This window comes from Haemorhous mexicanus, chromosome Z (assembly GCF_027477595.1).
Source record: "Haemorhous mexicanus isolate bHaeMex1 chromosome Z, bHaeMex1.pri, whole genome shotgun sequence".
Taxonomy (NCBI): Eukaryota; Metazoa; Chordata; class Aves; order Passeriformes; family Fringillidae; genus Haemorhous; species Haemorhous mexicanus.
The window spans coordinates 78,255,885-78,280,407 of record NC_082381.1 but is presented as its reverse complement, the minus strand read 5'-3'; the positions used below and the strand labels follow the sequence as shown (position 1 = coordinate 78,280,407).

Here is a 24,523-nt window from a genome sequence, read left to right as displayed (position 1 = left end):
TCTCTCTTCCTTCCCCATGGTACAGCCTTCCCAATTCTGTAACATGTTATTCCTAGTCAAAGCTAATGCAGCAAGATTAAACAGATTTTAGATAAAAACATTTGGGGAGTTAAGTTTCAAGTCCAGGTATATCCCTGGTGGATCTTGTACTTTGAATAAATACAAAACATTTCTAGGTATGAAATCCAAGTAAGTGTAGTTTTTTTATCTACCCAAAATGAGGCCTGTGGAAAGAAAAGGAGGCACAAAAAGCAATACATCTCTTCCTTGGCTAGTGTAGCATTTTTTTCTCAAGGTTTTGGATTTTTGCTTGGCACATCCCTGGTCTTCAGTGTGAGAAATCTTCTGTAGGTTGAATGGAAATGGCATCAGTCCCCTGCCTTAATGTTTAACTCAGAAGCCAGGGAACACACTGGAGCAGCCCTTGGAGGTACGAGGCTTCTTTTGCAAAGTTTTCAAAGCACTTAATTCATTGAATGTCTAGCCTAGGGACTCCTAGAAAAGTTTCCTGGAAAGGGATAATGTGTAAAGAGCTCCTGACATGGGAATTGTGAAATGTCACAGCTCAAATCCAAACCCACTGAACTTCTGCCCATGCCAAGAATTCAGCTCTTAACTGTTGCAAGGGAGGGGAAGGAGGTCCTCTTGAACAATTCTGCTCTAGACTTGCCCTATTCTTGTAGAGACTGCTCTGAAAGGGGTTTTTAAATTGATGAGGAAGATGAAAGGATCACTACACTGATCTCAGGGGTTTAATGAGTCTTGTAGAATATTCAACAAGTTTCTCACTGAGCACCTGGTGTGGACAGCTAGCTAGCTGTACATACAGACAAAATAGATCTTCATCATTGGCACAGTCTGTTGTGTAGAGTTTTTGAAGGCTGTCCATGGTTTTCTGGAAGGCAGGACTTTGCCTCACATGAATACCAAGGTTATTTCAAACACAGGGATACTTATCTTAGCGGGGGTCTGTTGGAAAGCAGCCCACAGTTTCCTGTTTCAAGGAAAGCAGCAAGCAGTCCAGAAGGGTGTGTGGTGGTGTGGGATGGAAGTGGCAGCATTTGGGTGGGACAATCACACATGCAGCTGAAATAGAGGCTGGCTGCTGATACAAGGTATGTGCTCCTGCTCTAAGCAGACATGCTCTGAAAGAAATTTAATCTTTTAAGTATGCATTGAAGTGGTAAAAGGAATAAAGGATATTTTCTATTCTTCAAGGATCTTTTTTATTCTTTTCAAAAGGATTAATTGAGGAGTTAGCTAACTTCGTTAACTTCTAAACTATTAAAATGTAAAGAATTCACAATTTATAAATTTGACTAGGAAGCAGCAATTAAAACATACAAAAGCAATAAACCCCAAGTAAAGAGTCTTGCTTTTCTTCCATTATTGGTAGAAGTTCATCACTTATGTGAGTTTTATGAATGAACTGGCATACCACTATTATGCACACACACCTCAGTTTCTTGAAGGAGAATTTTGGCATAACATGGGTTATGTTTTTAAATCCTTCCTGCTCTGCTGTAGAAAATTAAGGTGTGTACTTGTGGCTTGGTTGCAGTAGGTTGCAGAGCAACCTACTGCAACCAAGCCACAAGCTGGGATGGACACTCCTGTGTCTTGTGTCTCTGTAGTTCATCCCTACTTAGCTGGGGACTTCTCAAGCCACGTGAAGAAAAGTTTTTTGCATCTTTCTAGGATCACTTTCTGTCACCAGAAATTCAGGAACACAGCAAATTTGAAAATGTTGCCAAAGAAAGGAAAATCATATCCAACAGAAACTTGACTCTGCATAGGTTAAGAGTTGCTATGGTGCTCTTCCTGATTTTGTGGCAGAAGCCAAGGTGAAAGATAGCAGAGTGTTAGAGTTCTTGATTTTAAAGCAACAGAGAAATGAAAACTATCTTGAGTGTAAGCATCTGAGGAAAGAACTTTTGAATCTAATACTATACTGTTGGAACCCAAGAATAATTTTGCCAACTGTGATATTTTATTGTTCTCTGCAAGTGCTAAAAGATTTCCGAACAAAAAACAAAGGCTCAGATCTCTTCATTTTGGTCATTGGGACCGCTATTCTGAGTCTTGTTCCTGAGCATACTTTTCTGGAGGGACACTGGTTTAGTATTTATCAGCATATCTACTCCAAAGTTAATGAAGTGTCATCTTGCCCTGTGGTAGATAAGCTCAAATTGCAACACTGAACATTACAGCTTGGATCCCTTTGAAGGATCAACAAGCTATGGGCTTCAATGGATAGAATCTATAGTTAATCTAATGACTGGTTTAGTATCTGTTCTTTGTTCAAATATACTAATGAGCATGGTCAAGCCCATTAACAGTTCCCAGAGAAATAACCACCTAAGACATAGTTTGCTACTGCTGCTGACAAAGGCCTTCTTTTCAATGAGAGCAGGATCAAGCTTGTTAATTCTTATAGCTCATTAGTAATTATGGCTCCTGGCAATTCCTAGAGCTCATTAGTGTTATTGTTCCCAGTAAATTGTGATTGAATATCTGATTATATTTCAACAGCCTTTCAACAGGAAACAAGTTCATCCCATTTTCTCAGAGTGTTTTTAAGGTTTTTATTTATTTCTAGCTCTAAATTAATTCCAAATAATTCAGAACCAACAAAAGGAGTACATTCACCATAACTCATGCTGTCATTCCTTCTAGCAGAGGACTTCCACCTCTGTGGGTACCTGGGACAGACCCTGCCTAGCCAGTTGCTGCCCTGACCCTGCAGATCCCAGTCCTGCTGTTCTGTACTTGCTTGGCTACTGCTTTACACTCCATCAGTGTTCTTTAATTACAGTCCCTGCAATGTTTATTGCTCAGACAAAACAAGTTTCTGGTGGTCTGTGAAGCCCTTCTAGGTATTAGTTCAGAAGTTCTTCCCAGCCTACCACTGAATTGTCCAAGAGGGAAAGCCACAAATATTTTATTTTGGTGCTCTGAATTGGACAATTGCTCACACTCCCTCCCAAATCACTTCCTCGATTTCCCTGTGTCAGAAAATCCCTTACTTCAAGCCATGAACTGTGCTTGGGTTTAATACCAGAAATGAAAGGCAAAATCTACAAGGTCGTGGCACAGCACTAAGCCCAACACAGGCTTTTATCACTCCTCCGCAGTCAAAGCTACATATTCTTAGGTCTTGGGGGCCAGCCATCAGCATGTTGCTATCAGATTTCCTACAAAAAATACATGGTGAGGCTGGGAACAGCAAAAGGTGATAAACTCACCCCAGGAGCAAGCAGAGCTCACACCTCCCTTCCAACCACTGCTCAAACACTCCCTCACGCTTCACTTTGCCTCTCACCATGATTCCTTTGTCCTGTCTCTCTCTGCACTAGGTTGGCTTAGCCTCACTCCTTTCCACACACGAGCTGCCTCTGAAGGGAGTGGCGTTGCACCACACTGGCTGCCGCAGGCCTCACGCCATAGACCAGGTAGTTATTTTGTGAAATCTGGGCTTGAAAGATGTTGCTTGCTCACTGAAATGCGTTGGTCATTTGGCGTATGCGAAAGTCATATGCCACTTTCACTTATCTTCATGATTCCCACAGATTTTTCTGGTGGTCCACCCCCTGCCATTCCTTCCCAGGCTGCAGTGTGATCTGAGAAATGTTTGTTAGGATTTTCCTTGAAAACACCACCTGGGCTCAGCTCTTTCTGAGCTTATCAAAACCACTCTCTGTTCCCAGGAACTCCTAACAAACTTGTTTTTCTTTTTTGTGAGCAGCTTTGGAAAATATCTCTCTGGTCTGAATAACATTCCTATTCTCAGTTTCAAAGAAAGTGCCGACCCAAACTGTGGCTAGGATGAAACATTGTTATGATTAAGGCCTTCTCTTTTGCAGCCCTATAAACAGCAGTCCAAGGTGGGGCCCACTGAGCTCTCCCGGACCGGACCGTGGCAGGCCGGCCACCAGCAATGTCCCTCTGAGGGGGACGCCTCTCAGAGCCAGCAAAACTCCAGGGTTGCCATACCTGGATGATCACTGAACCACCATGTGTCCTGGGCTGACACCCTCACTCCTCAAGGCCCAACCCTTTGCCCATCAGGAGATTCAAAAGCATCCAAAGTGAGTTTTTTTCACTGAGCTCTGAGGGAGATTTTTCCACAGCTACCTTATCTTGTACTGACTATGTCTGCCTGCATACCCTGTGCACATAAGCTATAGCAAATCTGGAAGTTAAGCAAGTTACAATTATAATTTTGGCTAAATGCTGTTCAATGATTTCTCTGTTAGATCATTAAAGTGAAGCTATAAATTAAGGTATAAGTTGTTAAACTTTAGGCACCATTCCTTTTCATGCTTGTTTACACTGTCATTAAACACACACACACTCCTCCCTAGGTAGTTTTCAATTCACTTCTGTTTTGAATGCCTGGATTTTGTTTGCTTTTGTTGTTGCTTGCTTTCCTGCTGTGCCTCAGTTGTCCTTTGTAAGCAGTGAATCTTACCAAAGCATTCATTGTACTTTGTAGTTTTATATTAAATCTGACTTTTGCTCATATCCTCACTAGTGATTTTTTGGGAGATCTCAAGCACATTTGTTCAGGACAGATTTGAAACCAGCAAAATCTTCCAAAATAAAAAGCATGAGTACAAATGCTTATGAAAGGAGCAGCCTCTGGGGGAAAAGATGAACAGAGAATACACAAGGAAAATTCCCACCAGCATCCAGTCTTTATGAAGTTTACTTAGAATAGATGACCTTTCCTAAACTCTGGAAATTATTTTTTTGACTGTGGATGATTTAACTATAAGCATTCACTTGTATTTCAAAGGCCTAGCAGGTTTCCACAGACACACCTAGGCACTGGCTCAGTTACAGCACAACATCTTGCTGAGCAACTCAAAACACACACTTTTAACTAGACATTTCTGCAGGAGGAACCTGAGGGCTTTTCTTGTGTTTGTGTGCAGCCCACATTCATAAATCACTCCAATATCTGACTTCTGTTCATGAGCTGAATCTCTCTTTGCAGTCCAGGTCATGCTGCCCGTGAAGGGAAATTGTCTTCTCTCTCAGCTGGGCCCTGACCAATGTTGGCTTTTTGATAAAGCTCTCAAAAAATCCCGAAGGCAATGGCACGTAATGAACCAGTGGAGAATAGGATGTGAAAGACAGGAAGTTTATGGAGAGAAAGGGTAAAGATCTTTATCACATCATGCAGAGCAGACACCAGGATGAACAAGCACCACGGCATTCTGCACGTGGAGCTGCAGAGGGAAGGGTAGAGTTAATTCAGAAACCTGGTAATTTCACAGTCAGGCAGATGGCATTTCAGAAGATGTAAAATCCACTGAATACTCAATATAGTTTCATTAGCAACTGCTAACAACTAAACACCAGAATTTATATTGTTCTCTATGCAAATAAACATCTGACAACAAATAACTGAAAGTTAGTATTGAATAAGGACAATTCCCATTAACTGAATTGCATAGACAGTAGATTGGTAGATTTAAGAGTAGTAACTTATCACACTAAGTCTGGAGGAAGAGCATGGCTGGTTAACTATCTGGAAAATTATTCCCTTCCCTATTCAAACCACTTCTTAAAAATATATATATACACAGATCAATCACTCACAGAATCATAGAATAGTTTGGATTGGAAGAATGTAAAGGTCATTTAGTTCCAACCTCACTGCAATGAATGTGAGCACCTTCAGCTAGATCAGGGTGCTCAGAGCACCCTCCAGCCTGATCTTGAAAGTTACAAGGGATGGGACATCCACCACCTCTCAGGGCAACTTGTGCCACTGTCTCACCACTCACATTGTAAAATACTTCCTTATATTTTACTTCAATCCATCCTCTTTCAGTCTAAAACCATTAACCTTTGTGGGCTCTATCTTTGTTGTAAACTCCCCAGAAGTATTGAAAGGCTGCAGTGAGATCTCCCTGGAGCCTCCTCCTCTCCAGGCTGAACAAACTCAACACAGCCTTTCATCACAGAGGAGGTGCTCCAGCTCTCTGTCTTGGTGTCTCTCCTCTGGACGTGCTCCAACAAATCCACGGCCCTCTTATGCTGGGGACCACAGAGATGGATGCAGCAGTGGTGGGTCTCACCAGAGCAGAGCAGAAGGGCAGAATCACCTCCTCCAATTTACAGAGATAGTAAAATATTTAAATTTAAAAAAAAAATTCTCTTCTTCCTTTACCTTTTTTTTTTTTTTTCCTGTAGGGATGATAAAAGCAATAAACACGTAAGCATGAGAAAGATGATATCGAGTCAATTCCTTTGCTGTGTCCACCTCCTCACACCTGCAGTGGATCAGTCTCTTGAGTTCTCACAGACAAGAAGGAGAGATGTACAGACCCTACCTTTCATCCCACCTTATGCCCCACAGAAATACTCAGTGCCAAGCCAGTCCCAGAAGCACACAGGGTTCTCACAGGTTTCCCTGACAACACCACGTATGCAATATTCTTCTTGATTTCCCTTCTTAATTTGTCTTCAAGAAGATTAAAAATGATAACCAAAACAAGGCTGGATTATCTTCTAAAGTATGAATATACTTTTAATAAAAGTATAACTTCCACCTGGAAAAAAAAAATAGGTCAAGTTTCTCTAAAAGACTACTTTCAAAAACACCTCAGAGAAGTATGAATATCTAAAATACACCAGGGAAAATGTATTGCAGAAATTATTTATTTCATGCCAATTTAAGTATTTGATTATATATATCGTAACACACATTTCAAAAATATAATCCAGTAACAACAGTAATTCAGAACACTACAGAGAAAAATGTTTAACTCTGTGAATTTCAAAACAAGGTATTTATGCATACATACTTGTATCATAAGGCAAAAGAAGATAGTCTATCCATAAGCAGCACTCCTACAGCCTATCTTGATATACACTGGAGAATGGAGGTCTATTACTAAACCTATACTTGCAAATGAATTCCTTTATCTTCCAGATACCTCTACAGAAACACAATGTATTTCTATTGAAAATAATTAATTTCTACAGTGGCAGCTAAAGTATCACTCTGAAACTTCTAGTTCACAGGAATATGTCAAATATAACAACAGTATCCTGAGGAAATAACTGAAGCTGCATACTAAAACACACACATGCACACAAAAGCATGCTGAAGACTTCATTCCAATGCATTCTAAGAGGAACAAAGAATAAACCTGATTGAGCTTACGATATGACACAACGCAATAAAATCAACAACGGCAATTAATGTATTTAAAAGGGATCAAGTTGAACATGCCTTTTTTATTTTTTTTGCTAGGAATGCTGAATTTCTGTTAGCATAATCAAATGGTGTAGGAGTGTCTCAGCTTCAGATTAGACTACTTAATTAGAGGCACAGCTAGTAGTAGGTAACTGCCATGAAGCAGTACATATTCCTGCAGAGCCCATTAGGGAAAAGGAATGTAAAAGTTTCAGAAAGTTTACAAGATTCACAACTAAGCTGCTCTGAAAAAATAACAATTTTTTGAATTTCAAAGAAAATGTAAAAAGCTAGGACACGCTATATCCCCTTAGTAGTGTTATTGTTAATAATTAAGATGCACCTAAATGTCTGTAATGAACCAGTCAAATTTTTTTAAGAAGCTTCATAAAAAGTTTTCCTTCATAAAGTGTTCTCTATTTGGTGTTATGAATGCCCCTCAGATTTCAAGTAATTAAAGCAATAATGAAAACTGAAACTAAAGGTAGTATTTTTCACATAATATTTACAGTATTCCAAGACAAATTTAATAAAATACAAATTACCTTAATTATAGAAAATCATAGTAATAATTTTTAATACTTCCTATGTAAAAATCATCGTTCATGTTATATTTTATAATAGCATGAAAAAATATTGAATAGACAGCAGCTTTCCACCATTCCTGTTAATACTGTTAATGACTACTTTACAAGTGCTTGATTGCAAAATAAAGTCAGATTACATACCATGATTTTTCCAGTAGTGTAATTTATAGAAGCATAAAGTTTCTCTCTTTCTTAACACTTTACTGTAGTTAAATAAGAAGCTATGTCATCCTTTGCCCAAAGCAAACTATCACTATGAGCACAGATTATAAGTTACATTATCCTTTACCTTCCCTCATAAAAACACTGCCTCACTTCCCAGCTGAGAGATGCACCCCTCCTTAGCTCAGTAGGGCACATATTTCCCAATATACATATCAAAATATGTATTAAGAAAAAAAGAACTACAAATCTAGTAGGAGTAATAAGTTTGACTACAGCTTTTTGCCTATCCTTACTTTTTAAGAACTCCAACACTGATTTAGGGACTGTTTTCAAACTGCTTTTTGAAGTTCATTGTGACTCGCACACATTATTTTCACTAATTTAAATCTTTGACAGGAAGACATTCAAACATTTGTACTTAACTTGGGTGGGATTTTTGGTGTTTTGGGGTTTATTTTGGTGTTCACTGATAGAGAGAAAATTGCAGAAAAGATGGCAAGAAATACACTAACTGCTCAATAATTCAGGAAGTGAAACAATAAAAAAATATGTAATTGACATGCTTTAGCAGCAAATAAATATGACTCTATATATACACTGACAGAAAAATATGTTAACACTCAGTTTCCAAAAGCACAATTTACAAGGGAATTGTATTTAAAATCGCCTAATCTGGAGCATCAGAAGTGATGCAGGAACACTTAGTCTAGAATACAGTCACAGCTTAAACACATTAGAGCTAGTTTTAACTTCATTTAGCTGTAGGGTTACTAGGACTGGAGCTGTAGCAGAAATGAACCCATCAAGAGTTGCCACAATCTGTCTGAGAAGCATCATCAAATCCCAGAATGGTTTGGCTGGAAGGGATCTGTAAAGTTCACCTAGTCCAACCCACCTGCAACCGGCCAGCACATCTTCAACTAGAACTGGGTGCTCAGAGCCATGTCCAGCCTGGACTTGAATGTTTCCGGGGACAGGGCATCCACAGCTCTCTGGAGTGGGTTAAATCCTTTAGGACACAGCCTCCAGCCAAGTTCTGTATTATTTGTACTAGCAGTAAGCAAACCTGTTTGAAACCAGCTCAAGTAAACAGCAAATATTATTCTTCTGTAGTTATACACCATATTTCTTTATTGAAAGTATTCCAGATTCAGTCATATGAACCCATAAGGAGTTTTCAAAACATACTTTAAATTAGCCAATAAACTGCATGTAATTAGAGCCTGGATAGCTCCTGGTCAGCAACGCACACTACAGAGGAAACCTGTCTTCACTTATCAACTCAGTGTTTAACTGAACAGCATCCAGGGAGGATGTGACACCAGGCATTGCCAAGCATGATACAGAGAATTCTTTAGAGCTTTTCAGAGCTCAAAAAGCAGCCACTGGTTCTCCCTTACTCCACTGCAACATCAAAAATGTTCAGCTTAGAATGTCTATGTTAGAATCTGAAATTCCACTGCCATTAATTTATACAGTCAATTCTTCAAATTACTGTATTCCAATGAAATCTGCATTAGGGACTAGTTACCTGTTTTATATAAAATCTTGACCATGTTTCCCCTGAAAATTCAGTTTGTAGCCATTTCACTGAGAGGGGAAAAAACAGGCCCCAAGAAGACTCAATCTCATTGTCGGGTCACCAGGGATTTGGTAAAGTTATTTCACAGATTTTCAGAAAACAGAAGCTCCTTCCAATAGCTTTTCTACTGGCCCTGAATTAGATCCTTTTGAAGTGACATCTCAAGAGTTAAACAAAGAGTTTGAATTTTGTTTCTGCCAAAGATTTTTATAAATAAACTGCTGATACAAATTTTTAAAACAAATATAGAGCCTAAGAACATTCATGTGGATGGGTGCCTAAGAACATATATATGCCTTTCATATAAGGATGGGTGACCAAGAACATATAAATGCCTTTCATATAAGGATGAATTCAAGATAGCACTACTAAGTAGTTCAAAAATAAATTAAATAGGTGCTACCATATGTCGCCTTGATTTTTTTAAGATTTTCTAAGCCTTCTGACGTTAACATTTTTTAGCGAACTTTCTCACACTTTCTGTAAATAACTCATTGTTTTGCATTCTTTTATGCAGGAGGAGAAATTTGACAGAATGTTAGTTTGTCTAGCATCCTTGGAGAGGTAGCCTTGTCACCCTCAATCCACTCTCACTTTTAGAAAACTAAAAATGTTAGAGTCAGAAAATAAACTTCCCTTTTCTCTTCACCTTGAGAACAGTGGTGTGCGCTTGTGTTCTTTCATGTCCTATAGTAACAACCACTGAATTCCTAAAGAAGTATCTGAATAAAGAGAGACTCATCTTCTCAACTTCCAGTTGAATCTTATCTTCCTGATAAGATTCAAGCCTAACACTTGGAACAAGCTCTTACAAACACAAAGCACTCAAACTAAAAAGTGACCTCATATGAGTAGTCTGGAAATTGCATGAGCTTGAATGCCTGTGGGCATGGCTGACATTCACTGTATTCAGCTAAAAACAAAACTGACAATTATTGTATGTCTGCCAATTTATTAATATAATTATTTCTATACAAATAAAGATTTTCTTCTCCTTCATAGTAACAATTCAGTGTTTCAAAACAGGCAGATCAATGTATTAAAAATACCACTGTTACAACACATATACTAATATCACAGGAGGTAGAGTTAGATCCCCATTAACAATTACTTGAGAAAACACGGACTATTGTTAAAAATTACTAGAATATGTCATTCATGAAAACTTACTTTTCAGAATAATTCATTCCTAGCTGCTTTAAGGGATGTGTTTTTAAGCATGATAAAAAATGTATGAAATAAACATGTTCTCTTTTAGTTTTCAACATAATTTTGCAAAAAGCACATAAGAAAGCTCCCAAGTGGTAAAGATTTCAGCAGAAACCAAAACATTTTAAATTATTCAAATTACCAAAGTTATCATGAATTTGACCACTTCTTTTACCTAATGATTATATTTGAAAATTCATACAACTAACTATGGTTTAAAAATATGCCTACACTAATGAAATTAATGTGAAGCTTTTTTACACTGTTAATAATTGGCATTTTTGAATGGCAAAGTATTATTCTTTTTGCAACAACCTACTGCAAAATACAGGCACCTTAAAAACTGATATTTAATGCAACCAGGGTATTTAGGATATTAAAAGTGTTTACCATTACCTAGCCATGCTATGTATCTCCCTTCTTTTAAAGAAATAGTCAACCGTTTGAAGCCGTGCCTGAGGTGCGTGCAAATTACCATGTTTCAGTATTTAACTCCATCTTCATAGTGTGTTTCTTTTACAGTTACAAAAACACTAGAGTGCCATGATTTTTAATCATTACATCTGTAAAGATCTTAAGCAGACATTATATCTTCAATAATGTATTCTTCCTATTGCACATATGCTCATATGACAGTGACATTCAGGTCCATATTCAATTTCAACTATTTACACATGCTAAAATCATGTATCTGCATATAATGTTGGAAAAGAAAAAATACAGCCTTTTTCAACCAACACACATTGCTCCAAAATTTATACCAAAAAATTTCATGGAATCACAGAGTACCAGGATGGAAGGAACCTCAAGGGCTATCTGTTGACACCAAGCTGCGTGGTGCAGTTGATACTGGAGGGAAGGGAAGCCATCCAGAAGGACCTGGACAGTTATGAGAGGTGGGTCTGTGCAAAGCAAGGGCAAGGTCTTATACCTGGGTCACTGAAATCTTGGCATAGCTTACAGGCTGGGCATGAGCAGCCCCAGAAGCGCCCTGCCCAGAAGGACTTGGGGTGCTGTGGGTGAGAGGCTGCACATGCCCTGCCATGGCACTCACAGCCCAGAGAGCCAAAGGTGTCCTGGGCTGCATCCAGAGCCCCGAGGGCAGCAGGGCAGGGAGGGGATTCTGCCCCTCTGCTCTGCTGAGACCCACCTGGAACACTGCATCCAGCTCTGGGCTCCCAGCACAGGACGGACAGGGACCAGCCCAGAGGAGGCCACCAGGTTGGTAAGAGGACTGGAACACCTCCCTCAGTGAAGACCAGCTGAAAAAGTTGGGGCTTTTCAGCGGGGTGAAGAAAAGATTGTACGGAGACAGCACAGGAAAAACCTTCCAGTGTCTAAAGGTGACTAAAGGGAAGCTAGAGAGGGACTCAATATCAAGAGGTGTAGTGATAGGACAAGGGGAAATGGCTGAAAATTGGAAGAAGACAGATTTAGATTAGATATGTAAAGAAATTCTTTACTGTATGGGTGGTGAGGCACTGGCACAGGTTGCCACACAGAACTTGTGGATGCCTCACCCCTCCGAGTGTTCAAGGCCAGGCTGCATGGAGGGCTGAGCAACACTAGAAGGTATCCCTGCCGATGGCAGAGGGGCTTGAAATTAGATGATCTTTAAGGTTCCTTCCGACCCAATCCATTCTGTGACTATGACTTTACAGTCCAACCTTTCTCAGCAAAAGCATAGTTGATATAACTGCACTTTGGATGCATCAATATGCTCTCACAGCATTGGTTAAAATACAAAATAAAAAATTCCAGAAAATCTCTTCCCCAAACTTAGACTGTTACAGTTCAATTTGAGCCCTAGGTATATTTGTGAGTTTACCATCTATTAACTTTAAATAGTTTTCTCCTTTTGGTCATGACACAAAAGCCCACACTGATGCACAAGAGTATCTACAACAGCAGAAGCATATTCCTATCACTAGTGGTGAAGTTATCATACACGTGCATTTCAAAAAGAGTTGTTCCTTCATGGTTTTGTTTTAAGAGTCTTTGATGGTTCAGTGATATATTGCAAATACAGTATTTTCCAAGCAATGAGTAGGAGCTAGATTTCCACTGAATTTTCTTTAGCTTTGATGAGCTTAGACATCATCAAATATTTTGCTTCGAGACATTGACAGGTATCTTCCACCAGGCTGGTACCTGCAGAATCAATTTTAGAAATGAAAAAGTGTCACAGGGAATAGAAAAATAAAGATCCATTAAATCATCTAACTCTCACTGCAATCTTACTCCTTAACTCTGGTGAATGATGAATTTGAAGTTCTACTGAATTAGTTTTCATGAGCATTTGAAAGACAGTCATTAAATTAAACCTCACGTGACCAAGAGAAACAGTTATATGAATACTGGGAGTCTTAAAGAACTATGTTTCCTAAAACAAAGGAAAGAAGTGGGATGTTTTGGTTGACCAGGACTTTTTAAAAATCCCAACCACACCGACAACTAAACAAAGGAACAAAACCCTGAAACACAGTAACTCCAAACAAACAATGGCACCCATACAGTAGCTGCAGGTGCTTAACAGTACATCTCATGGGGTATTCTTAGAAGAAATACAGTATCAAAGATAATGCCTGCATCAAAGATAATGCCTGCATGCTTATTGGTAAAAGAGAAACTTCATGAATTGTTGATCAGACATATTTTAGAGACACTTTAAAAGCACAAATAAAGTCCAACACAGGCACAATGAAGCTCCTTGCTGTAGTATTTAGTAAAATCTGAATGAACACTAAGCCAGAACCTGGTATCCTAACTGCCCTTACGGTCCAAAAGTGTTCTATTTACCGCAGTAGCTCTAGTTTAGAAAACTAATGTTACATAAGCTACTTCTAAATTAACTGAAATTCCATATGCAATTACTCATGACTTATTACCTCCATGAAATGAAATGAAGGTTACTAGGCAAAGCTCAACTGAACTTTGAAGCTCCTGATGTTCTTTATAAAGAAGAAGTTTAGAATATTCTACTTTGCAAAGCATGTATAGATTCCCAGAGACTTCTAACACTGTGCTTGAAAAGTATTTGTTTCAGAATAATTACATATGCACACTCCTGTTTTTAGTAGACAATCCCTTTGACACTGCATGGAAGCCAACTGCTGACAGAAATTCTAGGATAGCTCCTCTTTTTGTGTTTAGAAATCCCCAAGTGCTCAAACAGGTGACATGAGACTAAACCAGTAGTCTGAATCAACCTGAGAAACCTGGCAGTGCCATTTCACAGCATTCTTTACATGTTTCTGAGCTGGCACTTGTTTATTGACATTATAGATATAAGTCCACTGAAACAATGACTTTCTGTGACTCTCTGATGGGGTACAATAGTTTTAGCTGAAAAACAATGATTTATAAGTTTTTATATGTGAATTTTGAATTATTTGTCATTTCTACGCTATAACAAACACCCCTCCCTCCCCCCCAAAAAAGCACCCATACAATGCACTGCTTGTTTCTTAAATATAAGCAGAGCTTAGCAGTTACATAAGGTACTCTGTGACTGAGGAAATTAGGTGTTGCAGTCACAACCACAGAATCACAAAATTCTCTACTACAGACAGAGCTACACAGTGCAGTCTGGTACTCTCTGTTCAGGAAGTTCAGATTTTAATTTACTTTAGCAGTTCCAAGATCTGATACCCAGCTGTACTCCTGTAGTGGATCCTGTAACATTCAGTTTTATTTCCTGCAGCCTTTTCATAATGGATTTTATACTGGCAAATCAAGTGAGCTTTCTCCAGCTGAGCTTTGTAGGAAATCAGAGAAAACCTTACACTGTACATCTGTCTGTTGAGGCATCCACCTAGACCTGGTAGCTTGGTGTGCAGCTGCAGGTTGTGCTCTAGATGTCAGGAAATGGGAGTCCCTGGCAAGGTGCCATGAACAACTAACAAAGGGCACAGGGACCTTTGACCCAGCCAGTGGACTGGACACTAGGAGACCAAGCACGAGCCAAGAGCTCAGCTGGAAGAGCCTGGATTATGGAGCACATGGGCTGTGAGAGTGTAAAAGCTCACGGATTCTTTTGTTTGGGGATACTCCCCAGAGGCACCAATTCAAGATGTTATGCTATCACTGCACCAAGATTAAAGAAACCAGGTATCTGGGACTCTGCTATGGGAAACCTGTGGTTGAGCTGAAAAGGGAAAATTTTCTGACTGTGAAAATGAGGTGAGTAGGGAGGGAAAGGGGGACTTGGTCTGCCTGGTCCTTGGGTCACTGTAGCTGCCTGTGATGAAGAGGCTTCAGTCCCAGCAGTGAAAGTCTGGGGTAGCGCGAGTGTGACCCCTAGACTGCACCATGAATGGCGACTCATGGTCACACCATGAATGTCTCCTTAACATGCATGTCATTCGCTAGTTTTATATGAAGTGATTTTCAAGTTATTCCATATATCACATTATATCCAGCTCAAATCTTACTCTGACATTTCTAAAAAACCTGGAAGACCGTCAGGTTTTAACAGGTTTTTAAATTATTTCCTTATTATAGGGGAAAAGACATAAAAAAGTTAGATGAAATTATAAACTTCATTTAAAAAACTCTAATTATGAAATATTTGATACAACTGTCATAGGTCAGAAAACAGAAGACAGTAGAAACTTTTAACTGGAAATTACAGAGAATATTCCTCACCTTCCTGAGTCCGATTCAAGGGGGTCATCACTAACAGAGTCTGCATTAAAATCCAAAGGTTCTGCATCCTGGAGGAGTTCTATTCTATCTCTTTCAGTCCTACCATTTGAACGGGTATACTTTGATAGTGCTGAATAAGTAAAAGAAGTGAAAGACAATTATTTCCTTTGTGAACAGCCTGGATGGTACAGAGACATTAAATTTAAAAAAACATTAAGAATAACAAAGCAATCTCAAAGCAAAAGTGCAATGATTTAGAGTAGATTTAATATTAAATCAAATTTTCTCAAACTTGTAGTATTTCCATTTTGTATCTCCACAGAAATGCAACTACAATGTTTGCCCCTCCAAGAGGTTGAGATCTACCTTGCAAAGAATCACGGAAATAAGAAACTACTAGCAAGCATTACTTTTAAATCATCCATTCATCCTTCCCAGCTTCACAGTTTTAACTAAGCTGTTCAGACAAGTTTTTTGTTTGCTCTTGTTTATTTTTTTAAAAAAAATCAATCTCAGTTGTTTTGCAGTTCACTCTGACCTTCACTAGGTCAGTATCTATGTCTTGTTTTAGAGCTGGAAGGCTACATAATCACATGATGAACATTGGAATGCAGTTTCAGTTAGTCTACCACTAAAAATCTGTGTTTGCAACTTTAGAGAAATCTACCAGTGTTTTAAAAGCATATTCAAAGCTTCCCTCCTCCCCTTTTTCCTCATTTTTCTCCAGTTTCATTTGACTTGTTGTTAGCTTACAAGAGCACAAAAAATACAGAAAAAAACCACTGACATTCTGACAAACTTTTTGGGAGCTTAAAGCATGCACAAAAAAAGTATTTTGCTAATAGACATTATTAAATGAAGTTATATACACTTATGTGATGCTACATTTATTGGTCATCTGATTGCTCCACTATTCCAATCTGAGACAGCTCACTTGCAAGCAGAAGAGGTGAATTTTAAGATTTACAAGACCCATCTTCAAGAGGCATCATGAAGTTTCTTTGTTGACAACTGCTACTCTAATGGCAATCATTATATATCCCATAAGACCAAGTAATTGGTCAGAAGAATAGTAAGAATGTCCAATCCCATCTAGTTGGAGATGGAAAGAAATACAATACTCTTTTGAGTGCCTTAAATGGCAAGGTCACATTGAGACACAGAAGAACATTATCAGTGCAGCATCTAAGACAAAAAGAAGAATATTTGAAACTACTTTCACAGCCAGTGTTGTGAAGAAAATGTACTGAAACAAAACAAAACAAACTTCCCCTACAACCCACAAAGCTTACGTCTATTGGCGTTGGTCTCTGAGAAGCTGGATTCTTTCTGGTCTGTGTGGACAGCTCTGCTTCTGGTGGAATCATCTCTATTTCCATACCGCTCCTTCCATTCCTGGAAAAAAGACCACCAAGAAAAATGTAAATTGGGAGGAAAAAGCAACACAGTAACTATCAGTTCAGTATCTAAATACAGGAAGAATTTTTGTTTCATTTTAAACTCAAAATGTGTTCCTTCACTAAACCAGTTATCATAATTGTTCTTAAGAAAAAGACTTTTATAAAAGAAATTGCATCTCAAATCTGCTCTCAAAGTTCAGCCAACTGCTCTAAGTTATGGTGGGAACTGCTGCTTTTATTGATCACTACTTCCATCTAGTGGCAGAATGGAAAAATAACGAGATGCACACAGCACAGAAAATTTTGTAGCTTAGTGTCAGGTCATTTCACTGTATATTAAATGTATCATACATTTGCTACTTTGGTTCCCAACAAGTTCAAGTTTTAAAACTACAAGGTGGAGGAAAATGATCTGTCCTAGGGTGACGTTATGATGCTTGAATCCCCAGTCGTCTCTTCTGTTTATGCCTGTGCCTTCAAGACTGGCTATGAGAGTGAAGGTGGGAAGTGAAGAAGCACGGAGTTTGTTATCAGGGACTGCATTCACTCCTCCACATTGGATGCAGCAGAAGAGAGCCCTCCTTTGCCTTTTAGTTAGTTTAGCTAGCTGAGGCAGAGAAGTTTTCCCTGGACTGCTTTTCTTTCCTTTTTCTTGGAACTGTTCAAACCTGCTCCACAGGGACCTGGGGAGCACTGAGAGCTCTCACTTTGTGGCCCACCAGGGCCTACTCTGGGCAGCGGCCACTCCCAGCACCGGAGGGAGTGATAACAGAGCGAGCACCCACTGGAGAGACTTTCTGAATTTGTCATCTTCTCAGAGCAGCGAATGAGTTTTGTCATCTGGTATCATTCATTTTGTATGCTGGGGAGTGCTTTGCCTGTTAAATAAACAGGTTTTTTCCACTTCTCTCCAAGGAAATCTTTCCTGATCTGGTTGGGGAGAGGGGCCATGTGAGTTTGCTTGCAGGGAGGGCCCCTCTTGGAGGTTTTCTCATAAATTTGTCCTAAACCAGGACAGGATCAAAAGAAAGGTCTACACAGTACTGGCTATCATCAAGGATTAAATTATATCTGATCTTGGAAAACCAAGAGGTTTCAGCCCCAGTACTGTCTTGCATGCATCCTTTCTCTCATCTACCTTATACTCTGACTTTCTATACTAGATTTTGTAACAAACTAGTGAAAAAATAAAGCTTCACAAATCTTTCACTACAGTATGTGCAGAAAACATGACTTGAATCAAACATTCTGTTTGTTATTCAGTGGAAACTATTAATTCTGTCTCAAACGTAATTCCCTCCTCTGGCAAAAAATAAAACAGAACCTGTGCCTATGACTTTCCAGTGAGCGCACAAAACAATAAATTTAAGAGGAGTACATATTTCAGTATGACAACTCTGCAATTGCAGTTATTTCAAGCACAGCAGTATCAGTATAAGAGACTACTAACACACCCTTTTAGATTATTCTGTATACTAGTAATCAGGACCCTTTTTAATGCTTGTTGTACCTATTGGCATACACTACATCACACTGAGTAACAACAGTGTCCAAGCAGTGTCATTAAAATTGTCTTCTAACCTTCTATAAATAACCCCTAGTTAAGACTATTCAGCAAGATTAAACTGATTCCATCAATTATTTGGGAATCTTTTTTTGTGAAATAGATAATTCTGAATTAAATATCCATGTTAAGTCCTATCAGATATTGCAGTATAATGTTATAATTAGCCATACAAATCTCATACCCTTCTTCTGTTTTCACCTTCTTCCTGCCTCTGTCGTTTTCTTTTCTCTAAAAATAAAAAAAAAACTTTGTCTGAGCTCCATCTATGGAAAATCATTAGCATTTTTTTAAAATAAACAATGAAAATGTGAAGTTAACTAATGAAGATTCTTATTGAAATACATAACTTTTACAATTAAACGGAAAAAAAACCAAAAAGCTGTTTGTCTATCATTATGGAATTTCCCATCAAAATTATTTTGTCATGATGGTATCTTGGATCACAGCATAACATTTGGATACCAGCTAGCAAAGAAAAAAAAAAATCCAACAAACCCTCAGAAACAACTGGGAAAGTATGATATTAAGAAAAACAAATGAAGAAAAAACTTCAGCATTTTTGAATCAAGATCTTCATGAAGTTCTGTGAGGCACAACCTATGATGCAATTACTTTGTGTCCTAGCTGTTATAAAGCTGAAAGTATAACATTACAGTATCAATGTCATCATGACCTTCTATTTAAGGGAATGAAACTTTGGTCTTTTACCAAAAAAAACCCCAAAAAACCATACTATTACTCTAAGTAAACCCAGGTTTTGTTTTTCAACCACTATGGGAACAAAGGTATTCCATAATATAACACTGTATCCAGAAATTAAAAAATTTTAATTTCTAAACATTTACTCAAAAATTTAATGGCTTTTTGCAACTTTTAAGAAATACTTTCAATAAAAATTAATGTAAAAGAAAAAGTTTTAGATAATTCCAGTTCTACACAAAAACATGCTTTCTCTAATTAAATACAGCTAGTTGACATAGCAAAAAAGACTGAAGAAATGACTGAACTTGTACAGCTCAACCAACACACAAAAAAAATTAGTTTGTTGATGATAAAGACAGTGTAGGTGTTAACCATCCTTTGTGACAGATTACACAAGCACCTGCTAAGGTATTATTTGTTCAGTAACACATTGTAAAATATTCAGAAATATCTAAAATTCAGATACTGGATGAGTAAAACTGGTATTTAATTTAAGATGTCAATGAAGTCCATCAGTAGACTTTACATAGTGACCACAGCGCTCTAAGTTTATTGGAGTTTGTGTTGTGGCCTTCCTCAGTACAACTTTCAAAATACTGATAGACAGTATGCTTTTTTTTTTTTTTCTTCAACATTTCAGACAAATGTAAACCAAAACCATACTATATGATGAGGAAAAGACTGAGATACTTAATGCATACTTTGCCTCAGTCTTTAAGACTGAGACCAGTTGTTGTCTGAGCACCAGGTTCCCTGAGCTGGAAGACAGGGATGGGGAACAGAAAAAAGTCCCCAGAATCCAAGGGGATATGATCAGTGACCTGCTACACTGCATGGACAGACACAGGTCTGTGGGGCCAGATGGGATCAACCCAAAAGGATAGAGGGAGCTGGTCAAAATGCTCACCAAACCACTTTCGTTTATATTTTCAATTGGGTCACAACAACCCCAAACAATGCTAAAGGCTTGGGGCAGAGCAGTCGGATAGCAGCCTGTTGGAAAAGGACTTGGGAGTGCTGGCTGACAGTGGCTGAGCATGAGCCAGGGTGTGCCCAAGTGGCCAAGAAAGCCAATGGCACCTGGCCTGGATCATCAATAGTGTGACCAGCAGGACAAGGACAGTGATTATCCCTCTGTGCTAAGTACTGGAGAGGCCACTTTTCAAATCCTGTATCCAGTTCTGGGCCGCTCAATTCAGGAAAGATATTGAGGTGCTGGAGTGAGTCCAGGGAAGGGCAATGGAGCTGGAAAGGGTCTGGAGCACGAGCCTGATGAGGAACAGGTGAAGGAGGTGGAGGGGTTTAGCCTAGAAAAGAGCAGGTTCAGGGGAGACCTTAACACTTAACATCTGCCTCACAAGAGGGTGTAGTGAGGTAGGAGCTGATCTCCCAAGTAACAAACAACAAGACAAAAGGGAACGGCCTGAAGTTGTGCTATGGAAGTTTGGGTATTAGGAGAAATTCTTCACTGAAAGGGTTGTCAGACATTGGAATAGGCTGCTCAGGGAAGTCTGGAGTCACCATCCCTGGAGATATTTAAAAGATGTGCAGGTGTGGCATTTGTGGACATTGAACTTGTCAGTGCTGGATTAAGGGTTGAAGTCTATCTTAGAGGTCTTTTCCAGCCTTGATGATTCTATGGTAGTTTGATTTTACAGGGAGACTATGACAGAAGACCTAATTTACCTCTTCTGATCAGCTCTTTTCCTTCATCAATCAAATCAGAGGTCATTTCGCTATCACCCATGAACTGCTGGAATCCCAAAAGATTCAAACAACGAGTTCCTAAACTGGTAAAAGAAGATGCAATTTCCTTTGTTAATTTACAATTAGTAGTTTAGATACATTACAGAACAAAATGTAAAACAAACTATTCAGAACTGTATGAATCCAAGTTAAAAGGAAAAACAAAGACGAAAAGATAGACTATTACACCAGCTGAGAAAACAGAAAATTCAGAACTCAGAACAATAACTGGTGACCCAGAAGAGCAGGGTGACCTAGGTGACCAAGAAGAGTAACGCATTCCTAAATACAATTGAAAGTGATAGAATAACCCTATTCAAACAGAGATTAAAATGCATATAACCTGAGAGTAGTGCAAATGACACTTGCTTTAAATGCATCTAACATTAGATGTTTGCTTTAAATGCTCTCAGATATAACAGAATTTGTACCTACAATATGTCATCAACTCTTCTTTGCCAGAAGACAATTATTATAAAAATTCTCCTTATTCTAATTTCTGGTTTTGAAACAGTAACAGCATAGGAAATCACCTTTCACCTCAGGGTTTTACTCAGGAGAATGTGTACTGCATACTTTTAGGCTGCAGGGATGCTGGCTGCCCATCTGGATAGCCATTGGCAGCAGTCAGAGAGCAAGCGCGCTCCACCTTTTTTAAGCCAGTCCTGAAACTATATAGCATGAAATCACTTTTATCTTTTCAACTTCACACCAGAAAACCCAACTGCTGTTTTTGTACTGTTTTCCTTCCTCCAAACTGGAGTATTGATATATTTTTTCCTTATACTTCCTTAACTTTTAAGACTGCTGGATTAAGCAAAGGAGAATCAGCTTTTCTCAACAGATTTTAATTCAATGTTAGTTTTTGCATGTATCTTTATTAGCAGAGGTCATTAAAACAACCCTCTCTCCTTTAATTTTTATTCTTTCTTTTCACTTCAGCATTCAAGGCCCAGGATGATCACCATGGACAAAAGGTCAAATTTCTATTTTCTTGTCATTTGCTTTCCTGTTGGTTGTTTGTTTGTTTTGTTTGTTTTTTTAGCTCCATCACCACTTTTGTCACTTAACTTTAAGGTAAGCAGGAAAAACTCACAACTAGATACTTGTTACTTAATATCTACAGATACACATATAATATTAATGGATATCCAAGGCATTTCACTCCATTGTACTTGACTAAAACCACATAGATTGCTTCGGACTGAATGGTAATGGAGAATTGAAGGTATTAACATAAATTTGTTTTTCAGCAAGATCAGACTAAAAGTATCTCATCCCCTACAGTGTTCAAAAGCAGACATATTGAAATTATAACACAAAAATGTAACAATGTTTTCTGCAATTACCCTTCCAGCCTCCAACAAACTGGTTTAGGGAAACAAGATCAAATTACTTAAACCAGTATGTACTACCAGAAGTCTGGTAACACATCAGAAACTTGATATGAGTCCGCTAGAAAGTTCAATACCTAAAATTGCTGCTAGTGGTCCTTAATTTATTAGAAAACTGTGCTGAAAACAGCTTTCTCATGATAATTTTAATTTCAAAAGCACAATCTAAATGTCCCCAGGCTCCAAAGTCTGAACAGATCACCCCTTAAAATTTAGGAATGAAGTTAAAATTAACTCAGTTATGAGTTAATATAATCTGTATTTTTAAAATGTGCACATTTCCCCTATCCTATGGATTTAGGTTTTGCATTTTTATTAGAATGACAAAACTCAACTGCTGGAAAAGGAGTACTGAATCTCTTTCTGAATTAGATGAAACTAGTTTTATTAATGTAAAGAAGCATGGAGGATCTCTCCTGCAAATCACTTACCTGAAGTACGTAGCAATACAGAGAATGACCACAAGCATTGGGTAGTATATATAGAATCCATCTGCAATGAAGGACAGCACTCTCATGGATCCCATTATCTAGGAAAAGAAAATTCCCAAAAGCAAGCTCTAATTAGCTATATTCTACACAAACCCACAAAGATTATGCCTTCTCCCATAAATACACAGTCCTCTAAAGTAACTGAAAAAAAGGCAATATTATCACAGGTCTGCTTGAGAATAAGCAGATGTAAAGGTCACCTCCAGCACTTTGAGTATTCTAAAATGCTAGATTTTGTAGTCTCACCCACTCTAGAACAAGGGCAAATCTAGTGGATTTTTTTCATCTGCTGTGAAAAGAGTCTCTAGACAAAGAATCTAGTTACTAACAACAAAGACATGAGATATAGCTTGCCACAGAAACCAGGTCTTCAATAAAACCAAACTCACTGGTTTTCAGTAGGAAGTTAGGATTGCTCCCGATCTATAGGGACACCCTACAGGCTAAAGCCACTGAAAGCTAAAACTAGCAGGAATTGATATAAGGAAATGCAGAACACCCTGAACTCTAAAGTACAACACGTCACTTTCTTAAGATAAAGAGGGGAAAAAAAATTTTAAAAAAAGTATCAATGACTTCTAGAAATCGTTACCAAATTCCTTGCCTATAATCAAGTATTTTTCATCCTGTTGGAAAGATTGAAAAGATTTGAATATCTGAATCTTACTATAATATGCATTTAAAAATACTCTGTCTATTCTCCAAACCATATCAAAAGCTCAAACCCCTATTTTCTTACTTACAGATGTATAAGCAGTTGGCTGAGTGTTTTTGTGAGAGATTGTTGCATCCATATGGGTCAAGCCCAGAAAGTTCAAGCACAATGGTGGAGTAAGGCGGCAAAATAACCTGCACAAATGAAGAGGCAACAGCATTTAAAACAGTTTCTTACATAACCTACAAAGTCATAATTGGATCTATCACAGAACAACAAGGTAGAGCTCATTAGGAATTATACCCCTAAATTACAAATTAAAGAATGTAAATTGAAGTTTCATGGACATTTTTAATTCAGTATTTGATAGAATACCTGTAAAACATATACTCACATGCCACTGAAAAGGAGACTGTATGCATCTGTCTGATGATGTGAAGCTAAGTAGTAATAGTTAAATACACGGATCCTGAAGACAGTAGAGTAAACACAGATACTTAAGAAAAAGATGGTAAGAAAACAGGCCATCTAGGGAAAGAAAAAAGTGTTGCTAAGTTGCTTAAATATAGAATTCTATTAGAGGTTTTAATGTGTTCAGCAGATAGCCTGTCACATGCAGGGACCATCTCTAGTCTTTATTTTTCATTTTGAGCTGTGAGAACAACACCAGCTCTGAGAAGAGTTTTGGGAATTTTGCAGAGCAATTTAAACCGGAAATTATAATGATAACATTCTACACATAAGCTAACACAGTTGACCCTAGAAACATTCTATTACTTCTTGTTAATGTAAATAAAATTGCTGTAATTGCCTCAATAATTACCATGACTGATCTGGCATTTATTACCACAAAAAAAGGCATAAACCCAAGTGTTTTCAAATCAGCCTTTGCTAAGTCAGCTCAGTATTTTACTGATAAATTTGTGCATGCATATGCTAGCCACACCTTTGACTGGATTCCTGGTCATTTGCAAATTCCTGTCTAGGAAACTGAGGTCACACACATGGCTGTTTAGACAGAAAGTCTAATTCACACCTATGTTCCAACCTACTGTTTCAGAAATTACTCTACGCATGATATTCAGGCCAGCTGGGTCATGCCTTCACCTGGTATTTGAGAGTTTAAACAAGTGGCAAAAGTCAGACTTCCTCCACACAAACAAAG

At 38.3% G+C, this 24,523-nt stretch overlaps 1 protein-coding gene across 3 annotated transcripts in view; it reads right to left on the bottom strand.

The window, feature by feature from the left end:
* Positions 1 to 6,654: 6,654 nt before the first annotated feature.
* LMBRD2 (LMBR1 domain containing 2) overlaps positions 6,655 to 24,523 on the bottom strand; it is a 32,922-nt gene continuing 15,053 nt past the window's right edge. For all 3 annotated transcript variants that reach the window (XM_059874083.1, XM_059874082.1, XM_059874084.1), the window contains 8 exons: positions 23,753 to 23,886; positions 23,447 to 23,552; positions 22,644 to 22,741; positions 20,759 to 20,862; positions 18,552 to 18,598; positions 16,696 to 16,798; positions 15,404 to 15,533; positions 6,655 to 12,907 (listed from right to left, as the gene is read on the bottom strand). In XM_059874083.1, coding sequence (XP_059730066.1) covers positions 12,847 to 12,907; positions 15,404 to 15,533; positions 16,696 to 16,798; positions 18,552 to 18,598; positions 20,759 to 20,862; positions 22,644 to 22,741; positions 23,447 to 23,552; positions 23,753 to 23,886 — 783 coding nt within the window. In that variant the 3' untranslated portion in view covers positions 6,655 to 12,846. The remainder of the gene's footprint in view (positions 12,908 to 15,403; positions 15,534 to 16,695; positions 16,799 to 18,551; positions 18,599 to 20,758; positions 20,863 to 22,643; positions 22,742 to 23,446; positions 23,553 to 23,752; positions 23,887 to 24,523) is intronic.